We start from the raw sequence: 13,330 nt of genomic DNA, 5'->3' as shown, positions 1-13,330 counted from the left end.
GTTAACCTGTGCTGGCCCTGCCTCTAACACATATAATAGCATGGCAGACACAGCACAATAATACACAATGCAATACAACAGTAACATTCTTCACAGTACAGGAATTATATTCACAGGTACACCATCCGGATACCACACAGGAGAGAGACAGGGGAAGCTACGAGGTTCTCCGCCACCTACTTACAAAACTATCATTTAAATAATGCCCACTATAACAGATCCCCATTAAATTCCATTAAATCGTGCAGCTAATAGCAGCAATCCTATTACCTGTAATACCAAATCCGAATGACCCTTCGGACCCGGAGAAACCTAGGAAACACAGGCAGGCCCCTAAAAGTGGTCGGGTCGGACAGAGTGACCCGTGGACGGGCAGGAGCACACAAGCATTAATCAGCATTTTGGGGCAGCACGACACACCCACCTCTGGTGACAACCTGCCCCAGGAGCCTCAGCCTGTCCTGCTCTGACAGCAAACACTTTGGCCACTACTTCCTGCTCAGTGAATGAAGCGCGGAGGCTCACGGGAGATGTAGTTTCGCCGGCGTCTCGCTGAATGTACCCAGCCTCGTGAAAGACTACGAATCCCAGGCGCCGAGTAAGCGGGAGGTGTGTACACAACACACGGGCACAATTAGTGTTATAGGGACGATGATGGCACCTGGTGTGGGTGCTCTGTGCGCTCTGTTGCTGCTGGTGGCCGGAGCCCCGGGCAGAGGGGCGAATGCCAGCGGGGGAGGTGGAGAGAGCACCCTGCACCGGTCAGTGCTGAGCCCAGATCTAGGCAGGCATGTCGGGCCCGGGGGCTGCAGTCACAGGGACCCGGAGTCTGACTCCGCCTGGGACCTGGAGGAGTGCGGTGAGTGCGGGAGCTGGGGGGCCACGAGGCTGGCGGGGTTAACCCTCTGTGTGCCGGCCCTCGCTTCATCCTCTGCCCCCATGACTGAGGAGAGCTGGCAGCGCAGGCACACGTCACCTGTGTCTGGGGAATAAAGTTATTAGGACGAAAACTTCCACAACTTTCTCCTATACCGTGCTGTGTACTCTTCTCACTATTATTGCATCTGATTACCGCAAATGGAAGCATCCTGGTTTATTTGGCTTTACAATAAAATCCCCCATTAAATGCCCTATTTAAAGGGGTATTCCCATCTTGTACTTCTATAGCATGTCCCAAAGCACAACGTCGTGTGGATCGCAGTGTGACTGTTTCACAGAGAATTGAATTTTGATTTGCTTAAATTTAAAGGTCTTTTTTTTTTCTGCCAAAATATATTTTTATGTGATTAATTTGTCATAACTGAGGGACCCCCACCAATCACTAGAAGCGGGGGCTGCCCCAGCGCAGTTGTCAGCAGTCTCTGTCAATCACACAGAATTTAAATGGAGCGGCAGGACGAATGCTGACCACTGATCCATTAAAAGGTCCTCCTGCTGTGGTCTTGCCGTGTAAAGAAACTTGGGACCCCCATTCTAGTGACCCCCAGTGATTATAATTCTGTCTTCTATCCACTGAATAAATGACGTATAATTTGTGGGAAAACATACACGTAATGATCGTCACAGATAAACACGAGAAGATCAGCTGGATAGGTGATGGTTACCAGATCGGTGGCCGTCTGTCCACCTGACTGGTGGTTCCATGCTCCCTGTTTGAATAGGGCAGTGGTTACTCATGCTTTCTGCTGCTGCTCCATTCAAAGTTTATGGGACTAATAAAAATACAGATCTTCACAGCCCCTCAGTCTCATTGAGGTATGTGACCACTGACCTAATCAAATTGGCGACATATCCCCTATTTTCTGGTGTTTTCAGTGGTGAAACCCTACAGATCTAGCAGATCTAGTTATCAGAATAACTCTTTAAGGCTATGTGCCCACGTAGCGTTTAAATCCGGACACTGAAAACCGTACTCCTTCCCAGAAATCACGCGGTTTTCTCCGCACGATTTTACCGCGATTTTGCCGCAATTTTCGCGTGCAATATTCAAGCACTTTCCAAGCGATTTGAAGCATCACTTGGAATGTGATTGACAGGTTGGTCACACTCATCAAACATAGTGTTTGACAAGTGTGACCATGTTTTTACTATTGAGGCTGCCTATGTGGCATCAATAGTAAAAGAGAGAATGTAAAAAATAATTAAAAAATCGGGGTATATTTACATTCCGACGTCCCGCGCAGTCTCAGCGACGCTCCCGTTCCCAGCGATGCCTTGCGAGACCTGTGAAGACGTTGGTCTTGCATTGCTATAGCAATCTCACGAGAGGCTACGTCATCACAGGACCTTGCCGCAAGGCATTACTGGGAACGCTGAGGCCCGGGATGGCAGCGTGGGACGCCGGAAGGTAAATGTACCCCGATTTTTTTTTTTTTTTTTTTTTTTTTTTTTTTTACAGGGGTATGGTACCCAGGGCCTGGAGGACAGTCTCCTCTCCTCCACACCGTGGGTACCAACCGCACGAGACGCTTAACTTCCCGCATGCTGGGCATAGCCACATGCGGGAAGTAAGCGATTCTCATGCATTCCTATGGGTGCGGAATCGCAGCAATTCTTTGCCATTCAGCACAAAAGAACGAGCATGCTGCAATTTTTTCCGCGATGCGATTCCGCTGCGGAAAAAAGCGCAGCATTAGCACAGCATGTGCGGAATGCCATAGGAATGCATGGGGGCGTTCTGTACACGATTTTTAAACGTTTAAGCAGCAAAAACGCTTAAAAATCGCATCGTGGGCACACAGCCTAAATGTGTCGTCTTGAGATAGAGATATATATAAATTCGATTGCCTGACTTCTATGTATTAGTGATTCTCGCAACCGAGAGGTATGACCTGTCAAGTATTACGTGGGCTGACATTTAAAGGGACTCTGTCTGCACAGAATGACTGTTCAAGTGCAGGAGCTCGGTGCTTCATGTTGTGGCCAAACATTTAAGAGCACTTGTCAGGTCCCTCATGCCGTCCAACCCAGCAGCATTCACATATACTGGTGAATATCATCAAAATTTAATTTATTTCAGTTCTTCAATACAAAAAGTAAAACTCCTATACTATATAGAGTCATTACAAACAGAGAGATCTATTTTAAATGTATATTTCTGTTAATGTTGATAATTATGGCTTACAGCCAATGAAAACCCAAAAGTCATTATCTCAGTAAATTAGAATACTTTATAACATCAACTTGAAAAAATGATTTTAAAATCCGAAAAATATTCAGAATTGAGAGTCCTCAGTGGCTGATACCTTTTAATGGCTAACTGAAAAGATGGTAACACATTGCAAGCTTTCGAGACTACTAAGGTCTCTTCATCAGGCATAGACCATGCCTGATCTATGCCTGATGAAGAGACCTGAGTAGTCTCGAAAGCTTGCAATGTGTTACCATCTTTTCAGTTAGCCATTAAAAGGTATCAGCCACTGAGGACTCTCAATTCTGAATATTTTTCTATCTACTGGCTAACACGGTACAAAGATATACATCTTTCCTGTTTTAAAATCCGTAATGTTGGCCTAATGAAAGGTACGTTCAGTAAATGCACTCAATACTTGGTCAGGGCTCCTTATGCATCAATTACTGCATCAATGCGGCGTGGCATGGAGGCGATCAGCCTGTGGCACTGCTGAGGTGTTATGGAAGCCCAGGTTGCTTTGTTAGCAGCCTTCAGCTCGTCTGCATTGTTGGGTCTCGTGTCTCTCATCTTTCTCTTGACAATACCCCATAGATTCTCTATGGGGTTAAGGTCAGGCGAGTTTGCTGGCCAATCAAGCACAGTGATACTGTTGTTTTTAAACCAGGTATTGGTACTTATGGCAGTGTGGACAGGGGCCAAGTCCTGCTGGAGAATGAAATTTCCATCTCCAATAAGCTTGTTGGCAGAGCGAAGCATGAAGTGCTCTAAAATTTCCTGGTAGACGACTGCACTGACTTTGGTCTTGATAAAACACAGTGGACCTACACCAGCAGATGACATGGCTCCCCAAACCATCAATTGTGGAAACTTCACACTAGACCTAAAGCAGCTTGGATTGTGGCCTCTCCACTCTTCCTTCAGACTCTGGGACCTTGATTTTCAAGGTCTAGTGTGAAGTATGCACAATCAGTGTAGTCTGCATGACATTGACAGCAGTGCTAATAGCCCGGTAGTAATTATGTTGTCTCTGCAGTCTGGCTACAGGGATCAGGAGCAGCGTCAGAGAGGCAGTGCTTGAGCAGAAAAATGTGACACTGATTTTTATTTTTACTTTGCTCAAGCTTAAAAAAAAAAGTGGAAACCCCCTTTTAGCCTATGTTTCTAATTGTAGTACCTTCACTGTGTACCTTCCATAGCGAAAGTGTCGCAGTGGCATATACAGCTGTGGATATCATTGCGGGGGAGGGTGAAATATCCGCCTACAGCATAAATTGACATACTACAGATCTCAAACCAGTCAGATTAGATGTCTTAAAATCTTTTGAGCTATGATGCACTGTAAGATACAGCAGATCTTCTGCAAGTAAATCAGCATTGGACAATACACTGTGTTGTTTGCATTGTGGAAACTGAGACGTAATAGATTCCCTTGCTGTATTCACTCATCACTGACTGACTGTTTAGGGATGTGATGCGGTTTGCATTTTACCGTTTACACCAACTTTTTTTTTTTTTTTTTTTTACTCACACCATTAGATTTTATAATATCCTGCATCTCTGTTTACAGCTACAGATGGTGGGATTCATCACAGACTCCGAACCATTTTTCTTGGGGACGTACTAAAAGAATGAAAAGGAATAAATAAAAAGAATGAACATTATAACTTTCCATATTTTTGGACGAATAAGTTCTAAGTGGTTTCTTGGGCATGTTAGATATTGAATGAACTTGGAATATATGTAGATAATATGGGAATTAACACATCTCATATAAACAGCTGTACATTATGTTCCCTGTGCTTGTTAGGTGGGGACTGAACACTGCTCTTTTTAATATGGTCATGTTCCAGATTATCCTGATTGTGGAATAATGAGCTTCAAATACAGTTACAGTTGTGGCCAAAAGTATTGACACCCCTGCAATTCTGTCAGAAAATACTCAGTTTCTTCCTGAAAATGATTGCAAACACAAATTCTTTGGTATTATTATCTTCATTTAATTTGTCTTAAATGAAAAAACACAAAAGAGAATGAAGCAAAAAGCAAAACATTGATCATTTCACACAAAACTCCAAAAATGGGCTTCCGGTAACCATCAATTAGTTTCTTACAATGCTCTGCTCTAATTTTAGACCATTCTTCTTTGGCAAACTGCTCCAGGTCCCTGATATTTGAAGGGTGCCTTCTCCAAACTGCCATTTTTAGATCTCTCCACAGGTGTTCTATGGGATTCAGGTCTGGACTCATTGCTGGCCACCTTAGAAGTCTACAGTGCTTTCTCTCAAACCATTTTCTAGTGCTTTTTGAAGTGTGTTTTGGGTCACTGTCCTGCTGGAAGACCCATGACCTCTGAGGGAGACCCAGCTTTCTCACACTGGGCCCCACATTATGCTGCAAAATTTGTTGGTAGTCTTCAGACTTCATAATGCCATGCACACGGTCAAGCAGTCCAGTGCCAGAGGCAGCAAAGCAACCCTAAAACATCAGGGAACCTCCGCCATGTTTGACTGTAGGGACCGTGTTCTTTTCTTTGAATGCCTCTTTTTTTCTCCTGTAAACTCTATGTTGATGCCTTTGCCCAAAAAGCTCTACTTTTGTCTCATCTGACCAGAGAACATTCTTCCAAAACGTTTTAGGCTTTTTCAGGTAAGTTTTGGCAAACTCCAGCCTGGCTTTTTTATTTCTCGGGGTAAGAAGTGGGGTCTTCTACCATACAGTCCCTTTTCATTCAGACGCCGACGGATAGTGCGGATTGACACTGTTGTACCCTCGGACTGCAGGGCAGCTTGAACTTGTTTGGATGTTAGTCGAGGTTCTTTATCCAACATCCGCACAATCTTGCGTTGAAATCTCTTGTCAATTTTTCTTTTCCGTCCACATCTAGGGAGGTTAGCCACAGTGCCATGGGCTTTAAAGTTCTTGATGACACTGCGCACGGTAGACACAGGAACATTCAGGCCTTTGGAGATGGACTTGTAGCGTTGAGATTGCTCATACTTCTTCACAATTTGGTTTCTCAAGTCCTCAGACAGTTCTTTGGTCTTCTTTCTTTTCTCCATGCTCAATGTGGTACACACAAGGACAGAGGTTGAGTCAACTTTAATCCATGTCAACTGGCTGCAAGTGTGATTTAGTTATTGCCAACACCTGTTAGGTGCCACAGGTAAGTTACAGGTGCTGTTAATTACACAAATTAGAGAAGCATCACATGATTTTTCGAACAGTGCCAATACTTTTGTCCACCCTCTTTTTTATGTTTGGTGTGGAATTATATCCAATTTGGCTTTAGGACAATTCTTTTTGTGTTTTTTCATTTAAGACAAATTAAATGAAGATACTAATACCAAAGAATTTGTGTTTGCAATCATTTTCAGGAAGAAACTGAGTATTATCTGAGAGAATTGCAGGGGTGTCAATACTTTTGGCCACAACTGTAGGTCCATATATATTTGGACAGAGACAACATTTTTCTAATTTTGGTTCTAGACATTACCACAATGAATTTTAAACAAAACAATTCAGATGCAGTTGAAGTTCAGACTTTCAGCTTTCATTTGAGGGTATCCACATTAAAATAGGATGAAGGGTTTAGGAGTTTCAGCTCCTTAACATGTGCCACCCTGTTTTTAAAGGGACCAAAAGTAATGTCTAGAACCAAAATTAGAAAAATGTTGTCTCTGTCCAAATATATATGGACCTAACTGTATGAGATCCCAATTGATCCGACCCTTTATGTCTAACTCCTTAGATATGTGGATGATATTATGACCGCTAAGCCAATGAAATTGGCAGCAATAGCCAGAATATTGTACATGACTAGAATGCTGCTTGCACATAATTGGTTTCAGGAAACCCCTCCACCCCACCCTTTCCATCTGCAAAGATTTCACAATCTCCAGTTCCTTGGTGAGCAATTTTTGGAGATGCCTTTTTGTAGAATTTGGATCTCCAAGTGTCTTTATCTGATTTGAATGGTCAATAGACTTTAAATGCCCTTTAATGTGGATTACCCAGGTATGTGCATACGATCAATAAGCACTGCTGCTTGGACGTCCAGATGTTACAGCATACTGGATGGGATTTTAAGAATCCAATTTCTACTATGTGCCCAGAGACACCCACGGATGACCTGCGGAGACTGACGTGCGGCGCATCTTTCCAGACCGCAGCATGTCAATTTCTCTTGAGGAGACACTAGTCTCTGCAAGAGAAATTTCACCCATAGAATGTTTTAGACGCCGTGGATCTGCACAGTTTAGTGAACAGATGCAGATTCACCTTCATTCAATAGACATCAGTGCTTTGGGCGCAGCGAACAAGCAGTGTCTCCAAAGCGCTGCCAGTTCGGGATCATCTGCACGTACCCTAACTCAGTGTTTACCATTATGTGTTCCCCTATGCCTGAATACTCTGTGACCTCATTGATACTAGACAGCTAAGATCAAGGAGTAAAAAGAATGTGGACAGTATTTTCCATGTTAATTCCCCACCTAAAAAGCACATGGAGTATAATATACAGCTGTTTATGAATTGCGTTAATTGCCCTGTTCTACATGTATTCCATGTCTAAGAAGAAACCTATTATACCACTCCTTTGTTTTTGGACAAATTAGTCATGTTCGTTTTTATTTTTACCTTTTCTTTCTTTTTAAATCCCTATTACCTTCCCTGGAATACAATGTGTTCCAAATTATTATGCAAAAAGAGTTTAGGAGTGATAAGGTTAGAATTTTTTTGTTTGTCATTTAAACTCATTGATGGTGATGTGTCAGGGCTCTTTATATCACTGAAAGCAATTGCAGATACCTGTGCAAGTTAGTTTGGCAGGTGTGTCCAAATAAAGGCAAGACTACTTAAGAAGGCTGTTCCACATTATTAAGCAGCCTACATTTTTTGCCAAAATGGGAAAGAAAAAGGATGTGTCGGCTGCTGAAAAGCAACAAATTGTGGAGTATTTAGATCAAGGCATGACTACAATGAACATTGCCAAGACACTTCATCGTGATCATCGCACAATCAAGAAGTATGTAGCCGATTCCCAGCACACAAGTGTGCGTGCTGATAAGGAAAAATTGAGGACTCTTTCCAACAGGCAATTGCATCAGGTTAAAAGAACAGCTGCAAAAATGCCTTGTCATAGCAGCAGACAAGTTTTTGAAGCTGCTGGTGCCTCCAACTTCCCCCGAACAACAAGATGCAGGGTCCTTCAGAGGTTTGCAGCTGTGCGTAAGCCATCCTGTCGACCACCTCTATCCACTGCACACAAGCAGAAACGGCTCCAGTGGGCCAAACGATGCATGAAGACTGACTTCCAAACTGTTCTGTTCACCGATGAGTGCCGTGCAACGCTCGATGGTCCAGATGGATGGAGTGGAGGATGGCTGGTTGATGGACACCCCATGAAAACACGGCTAAGGCGCCAACAAGGAGGAGGCGGAGTAATGTTTTGGGCTGGAATCATGGGGAGAGAGATTGTCGGCCCCTTTAGGATCCCTGAAGGGGTAATGATGAACTCCATGATCTATGTGGAGTTTCTAAAACAGCACTTCCTGCCATGGTTCAAGAGGAAAAACCGTGCTTTCCGCAGCAAGATCATTTTCATGCATGATAATGCACCGTCTCATGCTGCACATAACACATCTGCATCTCTGGCTGCTATGGGAGGACAAACTTATGGTGTGGCCACCATCTTGCCATGACCTCAACCCCATTGAGAACCTCTGGAGCATGATCAAAAGGAGTGTCTATGATGGCGGGAGGCAGTTCACATCTACTAAGCAACAGCTCTGGGAGGGTATTCTGTCCACATGCAAAACAATTGAAGCACAAACCATCCAAAAACTGACAAATTCAAAGGACGAGAGAGTTCAGAAGCTTCTTTCCAACAAGGGGTCCTATGTGCAAATGTAACATCAGCTAGAATGAAGTTTTGACTTGAAAACTGTTTGATTTCATTTTGTAATTAGCTGATAATGCTTATAATTTCACAATTGACCATTTTTTTGTTCAAAATAAAAATAAAAAGGTTGAAAACTGCTGTGCAGAATAATTTCGAACATGCATTTTGAGTGTTTCTTATTTTTAAAAATAAACTGTTTTCATAGGCAGTTTTCTCAAAAACATTGCAATTATACTAGAAACAGTAGATGACTGGAAAATAACAATGACTGCAATTCATATAGGTAATTTAGAGAAAACATGAGGAAATATTTTTTGCATAATAATTTGGAACACAGTGTATGTGTGTGTATGTGTGTGTGTATATATATATATATATATATATATATATAGGTGCTTCTCACTAAATTAGAATATCATCAAAAAGTTAATTTATTTCAGTTCTTCAATACAAAAAGTGTAATTGCAAACAGAGTGATCTATTTCAAGTGTTTATTTCTGTTAGTGTTCACGATTGTGGCATACAGCCAATGAAAACCCGAAAGTCATTAGAATAATTTAGCAAAAACACCTGCAAAGGCTTACTAAGCGTTTAAACAGGTCCCTTAGTCTGTTTCAGTAGGATCTACAATCATGGGGAAGACTGCTGACGTGACAGATGTCCAGAAGGCAGTCATTGACACACGCCACTAGGAGGGTAAGCCACAAAAGGTCATTGCTAAGGAAGCTGGCTGTTCAGAGTGCTGTATCCAAGCATATTAATGGAAAGTTGAGTGGAAGGAAAAAGTGTGGTAGAAAAAGTTGCACAAGCAACCAGGATAACCACAGCCTTTGAAGGATTGTTTAAGGTGTTGTTTTCAGATTTAAGTAAATTTTGCATTTCTTTTGGAAATCGAGATCCCAGAGTCTGGAGGAGGTGTGGAGAGGCCACAATCCAAGCTGCTTGAGTGTGAAGTTTCCACAGTCAGTGATGGTTTGGGGAGCCATGTCATCTGCTGGTGTAGTTCCACTGTTTTAACAAGACCAAAGTCAGCACAGCCGTCTACCAGAAAATTTTACAGCACTTCATGCTTCCCTTTTCCCAAAAGCTTTTTGAAGATGGAAATTCAATTCTCCAGCAGGAATTGGCACCTGTTCACACTGCCAAATGTACCAATACCTGGTTTAAAAACATTATCTGCTTCATTGGCCAGCAAACTCGCCTAACCTTAACCCCATAGAGAATCTATGGGGTATTGTCAAGAGGAAAATGAGAGACACCAGACCCCACAATGCAGATTAGCTGAAGGCTGCTATTAAAGCAACCTGGGCTTCCATAACACCTCAGCAGTGCCACAGGCTGATCGCCTCCAAGCCACGCCGCATTGATACAGTAAGGCTAGTTTCACATTTGCGCTTTTGAGCGCAGCGACGGCCCGCGCACGGCCGCCGCTAAGCCCCGCCCCCTGCCGCGCCTCCGCCGGTAGCTCCGCCTACCGGCCCATGACGCTGCATGCGTCCTGCGTCCCCTATCTTTATCACTGGGGGCGCTGGCCGTGCGCAGTATGCGTTTGGCGGCGCATGCGTCCTTTTCACGATGCGCCGAGCGCAACCAAACTGCAACAGGTTGCGTTTGGCGCTGGTCGGCGCACCGTGAAAAGGACGCATGCGCCGCCAAACGCATACTGCGCACGGCCTGCGCCCCCAGTGATAAAGATAGGGGACGCATGCAGCGTCATGCGCCGGTAGGCGGAGCTACCGGCGGAGGCGCGGCAGGGGGCGGGGCTTAGCGGCGGCCGTGCGCGGGCCGTCGCTGCGCTCAAAAGCGCAAATGTGAAATTAGCCTAATGCAAAACGAGCCCCGACCAAGTATTGAGTACATTTACTGAACATAAATTTCAGTAGGCCAACATTTCGAATTTTAAAATCATTTTTCATGCTGGTGTTATAAAGTATTCCAATTTACTGAAATAATGACTTTTGGGTTTTCATTAGCTGTAAGCCATAATCAAGATAGCAAGATGTGGAAGGTGCATAGAGACTTGTCCAAAGTGACTTGCAGCTGTAACTTCTGCAAAAGGAGGCTCTACAAAGTACTGACTTTAAGGGAGTGAATAGGTATGCACTCTGAATTTTTCAGTTATTTTGTATTATTTGTTTTTTGCTTCACAATGAAGAGAGAACCAAATCATAGAATGGGAGTTGGAAGGGACTTCGAGGGTCATCGTGTCCAACCCCCTGCTCAAAGCAGGATTCACTAAATCATCCCAGATGTCTGTCCACCCTCTGTTTGGACTTGTATTGAAGGAGAACATCACCTCTCGTGGCAGCCTGTCCACTCATTTACAACCTTAACTGTCAGGCTATGGGCCCACGTAGCGTTTTAAAACGCACAATGAAAACCGGACTCCTTCCCAGAAATCGCGCGATTTCACCGCGATTCTGTTCGCGATTTTGCCGCGATTTTCTCAAGCACTTTCCAAGCGATTTGAAGCATCGCTTGGAAAGTGATTGACAGGTTGGTCACACTCGTCAAACATAGTGTTTGACAAGTGTGACCAGCTTTTTACTATTGAGGCCGCCTATGCAGCCTCAATAGTAAAAGATAAAATGTTAAAAATGATAAAAAATCGGGGTATATTTACCTTCCAACGTCACGCGCTGCCATCCCGGGCCTCAGCGTTCCCAGCGATGCCTTGCGAGACCTGTGATGATGTTGGTCTCGCGTTACTATAGCGATCTCGCGAGACCACGTCATCACAGGACCTTGCCGCAAGGCATTACTGGGAACGCTGTCGCCCGGGAATGCAGCGCGGGACGTCGGAAGGTAAATATAATCCAATTTTTTTAATTTTTATTCTTTTTTTTTACAGGGGTATGGTACCCAGGGCCTGGAGGACAGTCTCCTCTCCTCCACTCTGTGGGTACCAACCGCACATGAGATGCTTAACTTCCCGCATGGTGGGCATAGCCACATGCGGGAAGTAAGCGATTCTCATGCATTCCTATGGGTGTGGAATCGCGGCAATTCTTTGTGATTCTGCACAAAAGAATGATCATGCTGCGATTTTTTTTTTTCCGCGATGCGATTCCGCCGCGGAAAAAAGCTCAGCATTAGCACAGCATGTGCGGAATGCCATAGGAATGCATGGGGTGCGTTGTGTACAAGATTTTTAAACGTTTTCGCGCTGAAAATCGCGGCAAAAACGCTTAAAAATCGCATTGTGGGCACACAGCCTCAAGAAGTTTTTTCTAATATCTAATCTGTGTCTCCTCCCATACAATTTCATCCCATTGGTTCTAGTCTTGTGCAAATGAGAATAAAGATGATCCTTCTACAATGTGACAGCCCTTGAGATATTTGTAGACAGCTATTAAGTCTCCTCTCCGTCTTCTCTTTTGCAAGCTAAACATTCCCAAATCCTGCAACCGTTCCTCATAGGACATGATTTGCAGACCGGTGACCATTCTGGTCACTCTTCTCTGAACTTGCTCCAGTTTGTTGATATGTTTTTTTTAAATGTGGTGCCCAAAACTGGACACAGTATTCCAGATGAGGTCTCGCCAAAGAGGAGTAGAGGGCAATAATGACTTCACGTGATCTAGACTGTATGCTTCTGTTAATACATCCCTGAATTGCAGTTGCCTTTTTTTGATGGTGCATCACACTGTTGGTTCATGTTCAGTGTGTGATCTATTAGTATACACAAGTCTTTTTCACATGTGCTGTTGCTTAGCCCTATTCCTCCTATTCTGTATATGCTTTTTTAATTTTTATTGCCCAGATGTAATACTTTGCATTTTTTCCTGTTAAAAACCATTCTGTTAGTTGCTGCTCACTGCTGTAGTTTATTTACATCTTTTTGAATCCTTTCTCCTCTAGTATTACCTAGATTTGTGTCATCAGCAAATTTAATCAGTTTACCCTCAATTCCTTCATCTAAATCATTGATAAAGATGTTGAACAATACAGGGCCCAGGACAGAGCCCAGTGGTATTGTCGGGGTCGAAAACGACAATAAATCCTCATTCACCAGTCATTCCAAATCATTGTGCGAGCGCAAAACATCTGGTACCAATTAAGAATGACTCAGACACGCAGCTGATTCAGTCTTAGCTAATGTCCCGCATCCACACCTGTCAGGAGCAGTACAACAACTGGCTTTATTTACAAATACACAATACTATATTGAGTGTTAGGGGAAGGCGTGCATTAGGCGGGGTTTATGCAGTATACATCTAGTGTCCAGTCTCTCTCTGATTCGTCAAAAAGTCTCCCGATGGTTACTTCTTCTTCACATTCCTGAGTTATCTTTTTTT

At 43.7% G+C, this 13,330-nt stretch overlaps 2 protein-coding genes across 7 annotated transcripts in view; one reads left to right on the top strand and one right to left on the bottom strand.

Annotated features, from left to right (window-relative positions):
- Positions 1-620, bottom strand: part of ARV1 (ARV1 homolog, fatty acid homeostasis modulator) — a 56,226-nt gene extending 55,606 nt beyond the window's left edge. For 2 of the 4 annotated variants that reach the window (XM_073557643.1, XM_073557647.1), the window contains exon 1: positions 271-418. The gene's annotated coding sequence lies outside the window, so the exon portion shown is untranslated. The other 2 variants (XM_073557644.1, XM_073557645.1) reach the window with 2 other exon arrangements.
- The window catches only part of TTC13 (tetratricopeptide repeat domain 13), a 193,075-nt gene continuing 180,220 nt past the window's right edge, over positions 476-13,330 (top strand). For 2 of the 3 annotated variants that reach the window (XM_073557640.1, XM_073557639.1), the window contains exon 1: positions 617-859. In XM_073557640.1, the coding sequence (XP_073413741.1) occupies positions 652-859 (208 nt within the window). In that variant the 5' untranslated portion in view covers positions 617-651. The other variant, XM_073557641.1, reaches the window with a different exon arrangement.

The sequence above is a fragment of the Dendrobates tinctorius genome, unplaced genomic scaffold, assembly GCF_039654945.1.
Source record: "Dendrobates tinctorius isolate UK_male_01 unplaced genomic scaffold, ASM3965494v1 ptg000250l, whole genome shotgun sequence".
NCBI lineage: Eukaryota > Metazoa > Chordata > Amphibia > Anura > Dendrobatidae > Dendrobates > Dendrobates tinctorius.
This window is presented reverse-complemented; position numbering and strand designations above follow the sequence as displayed.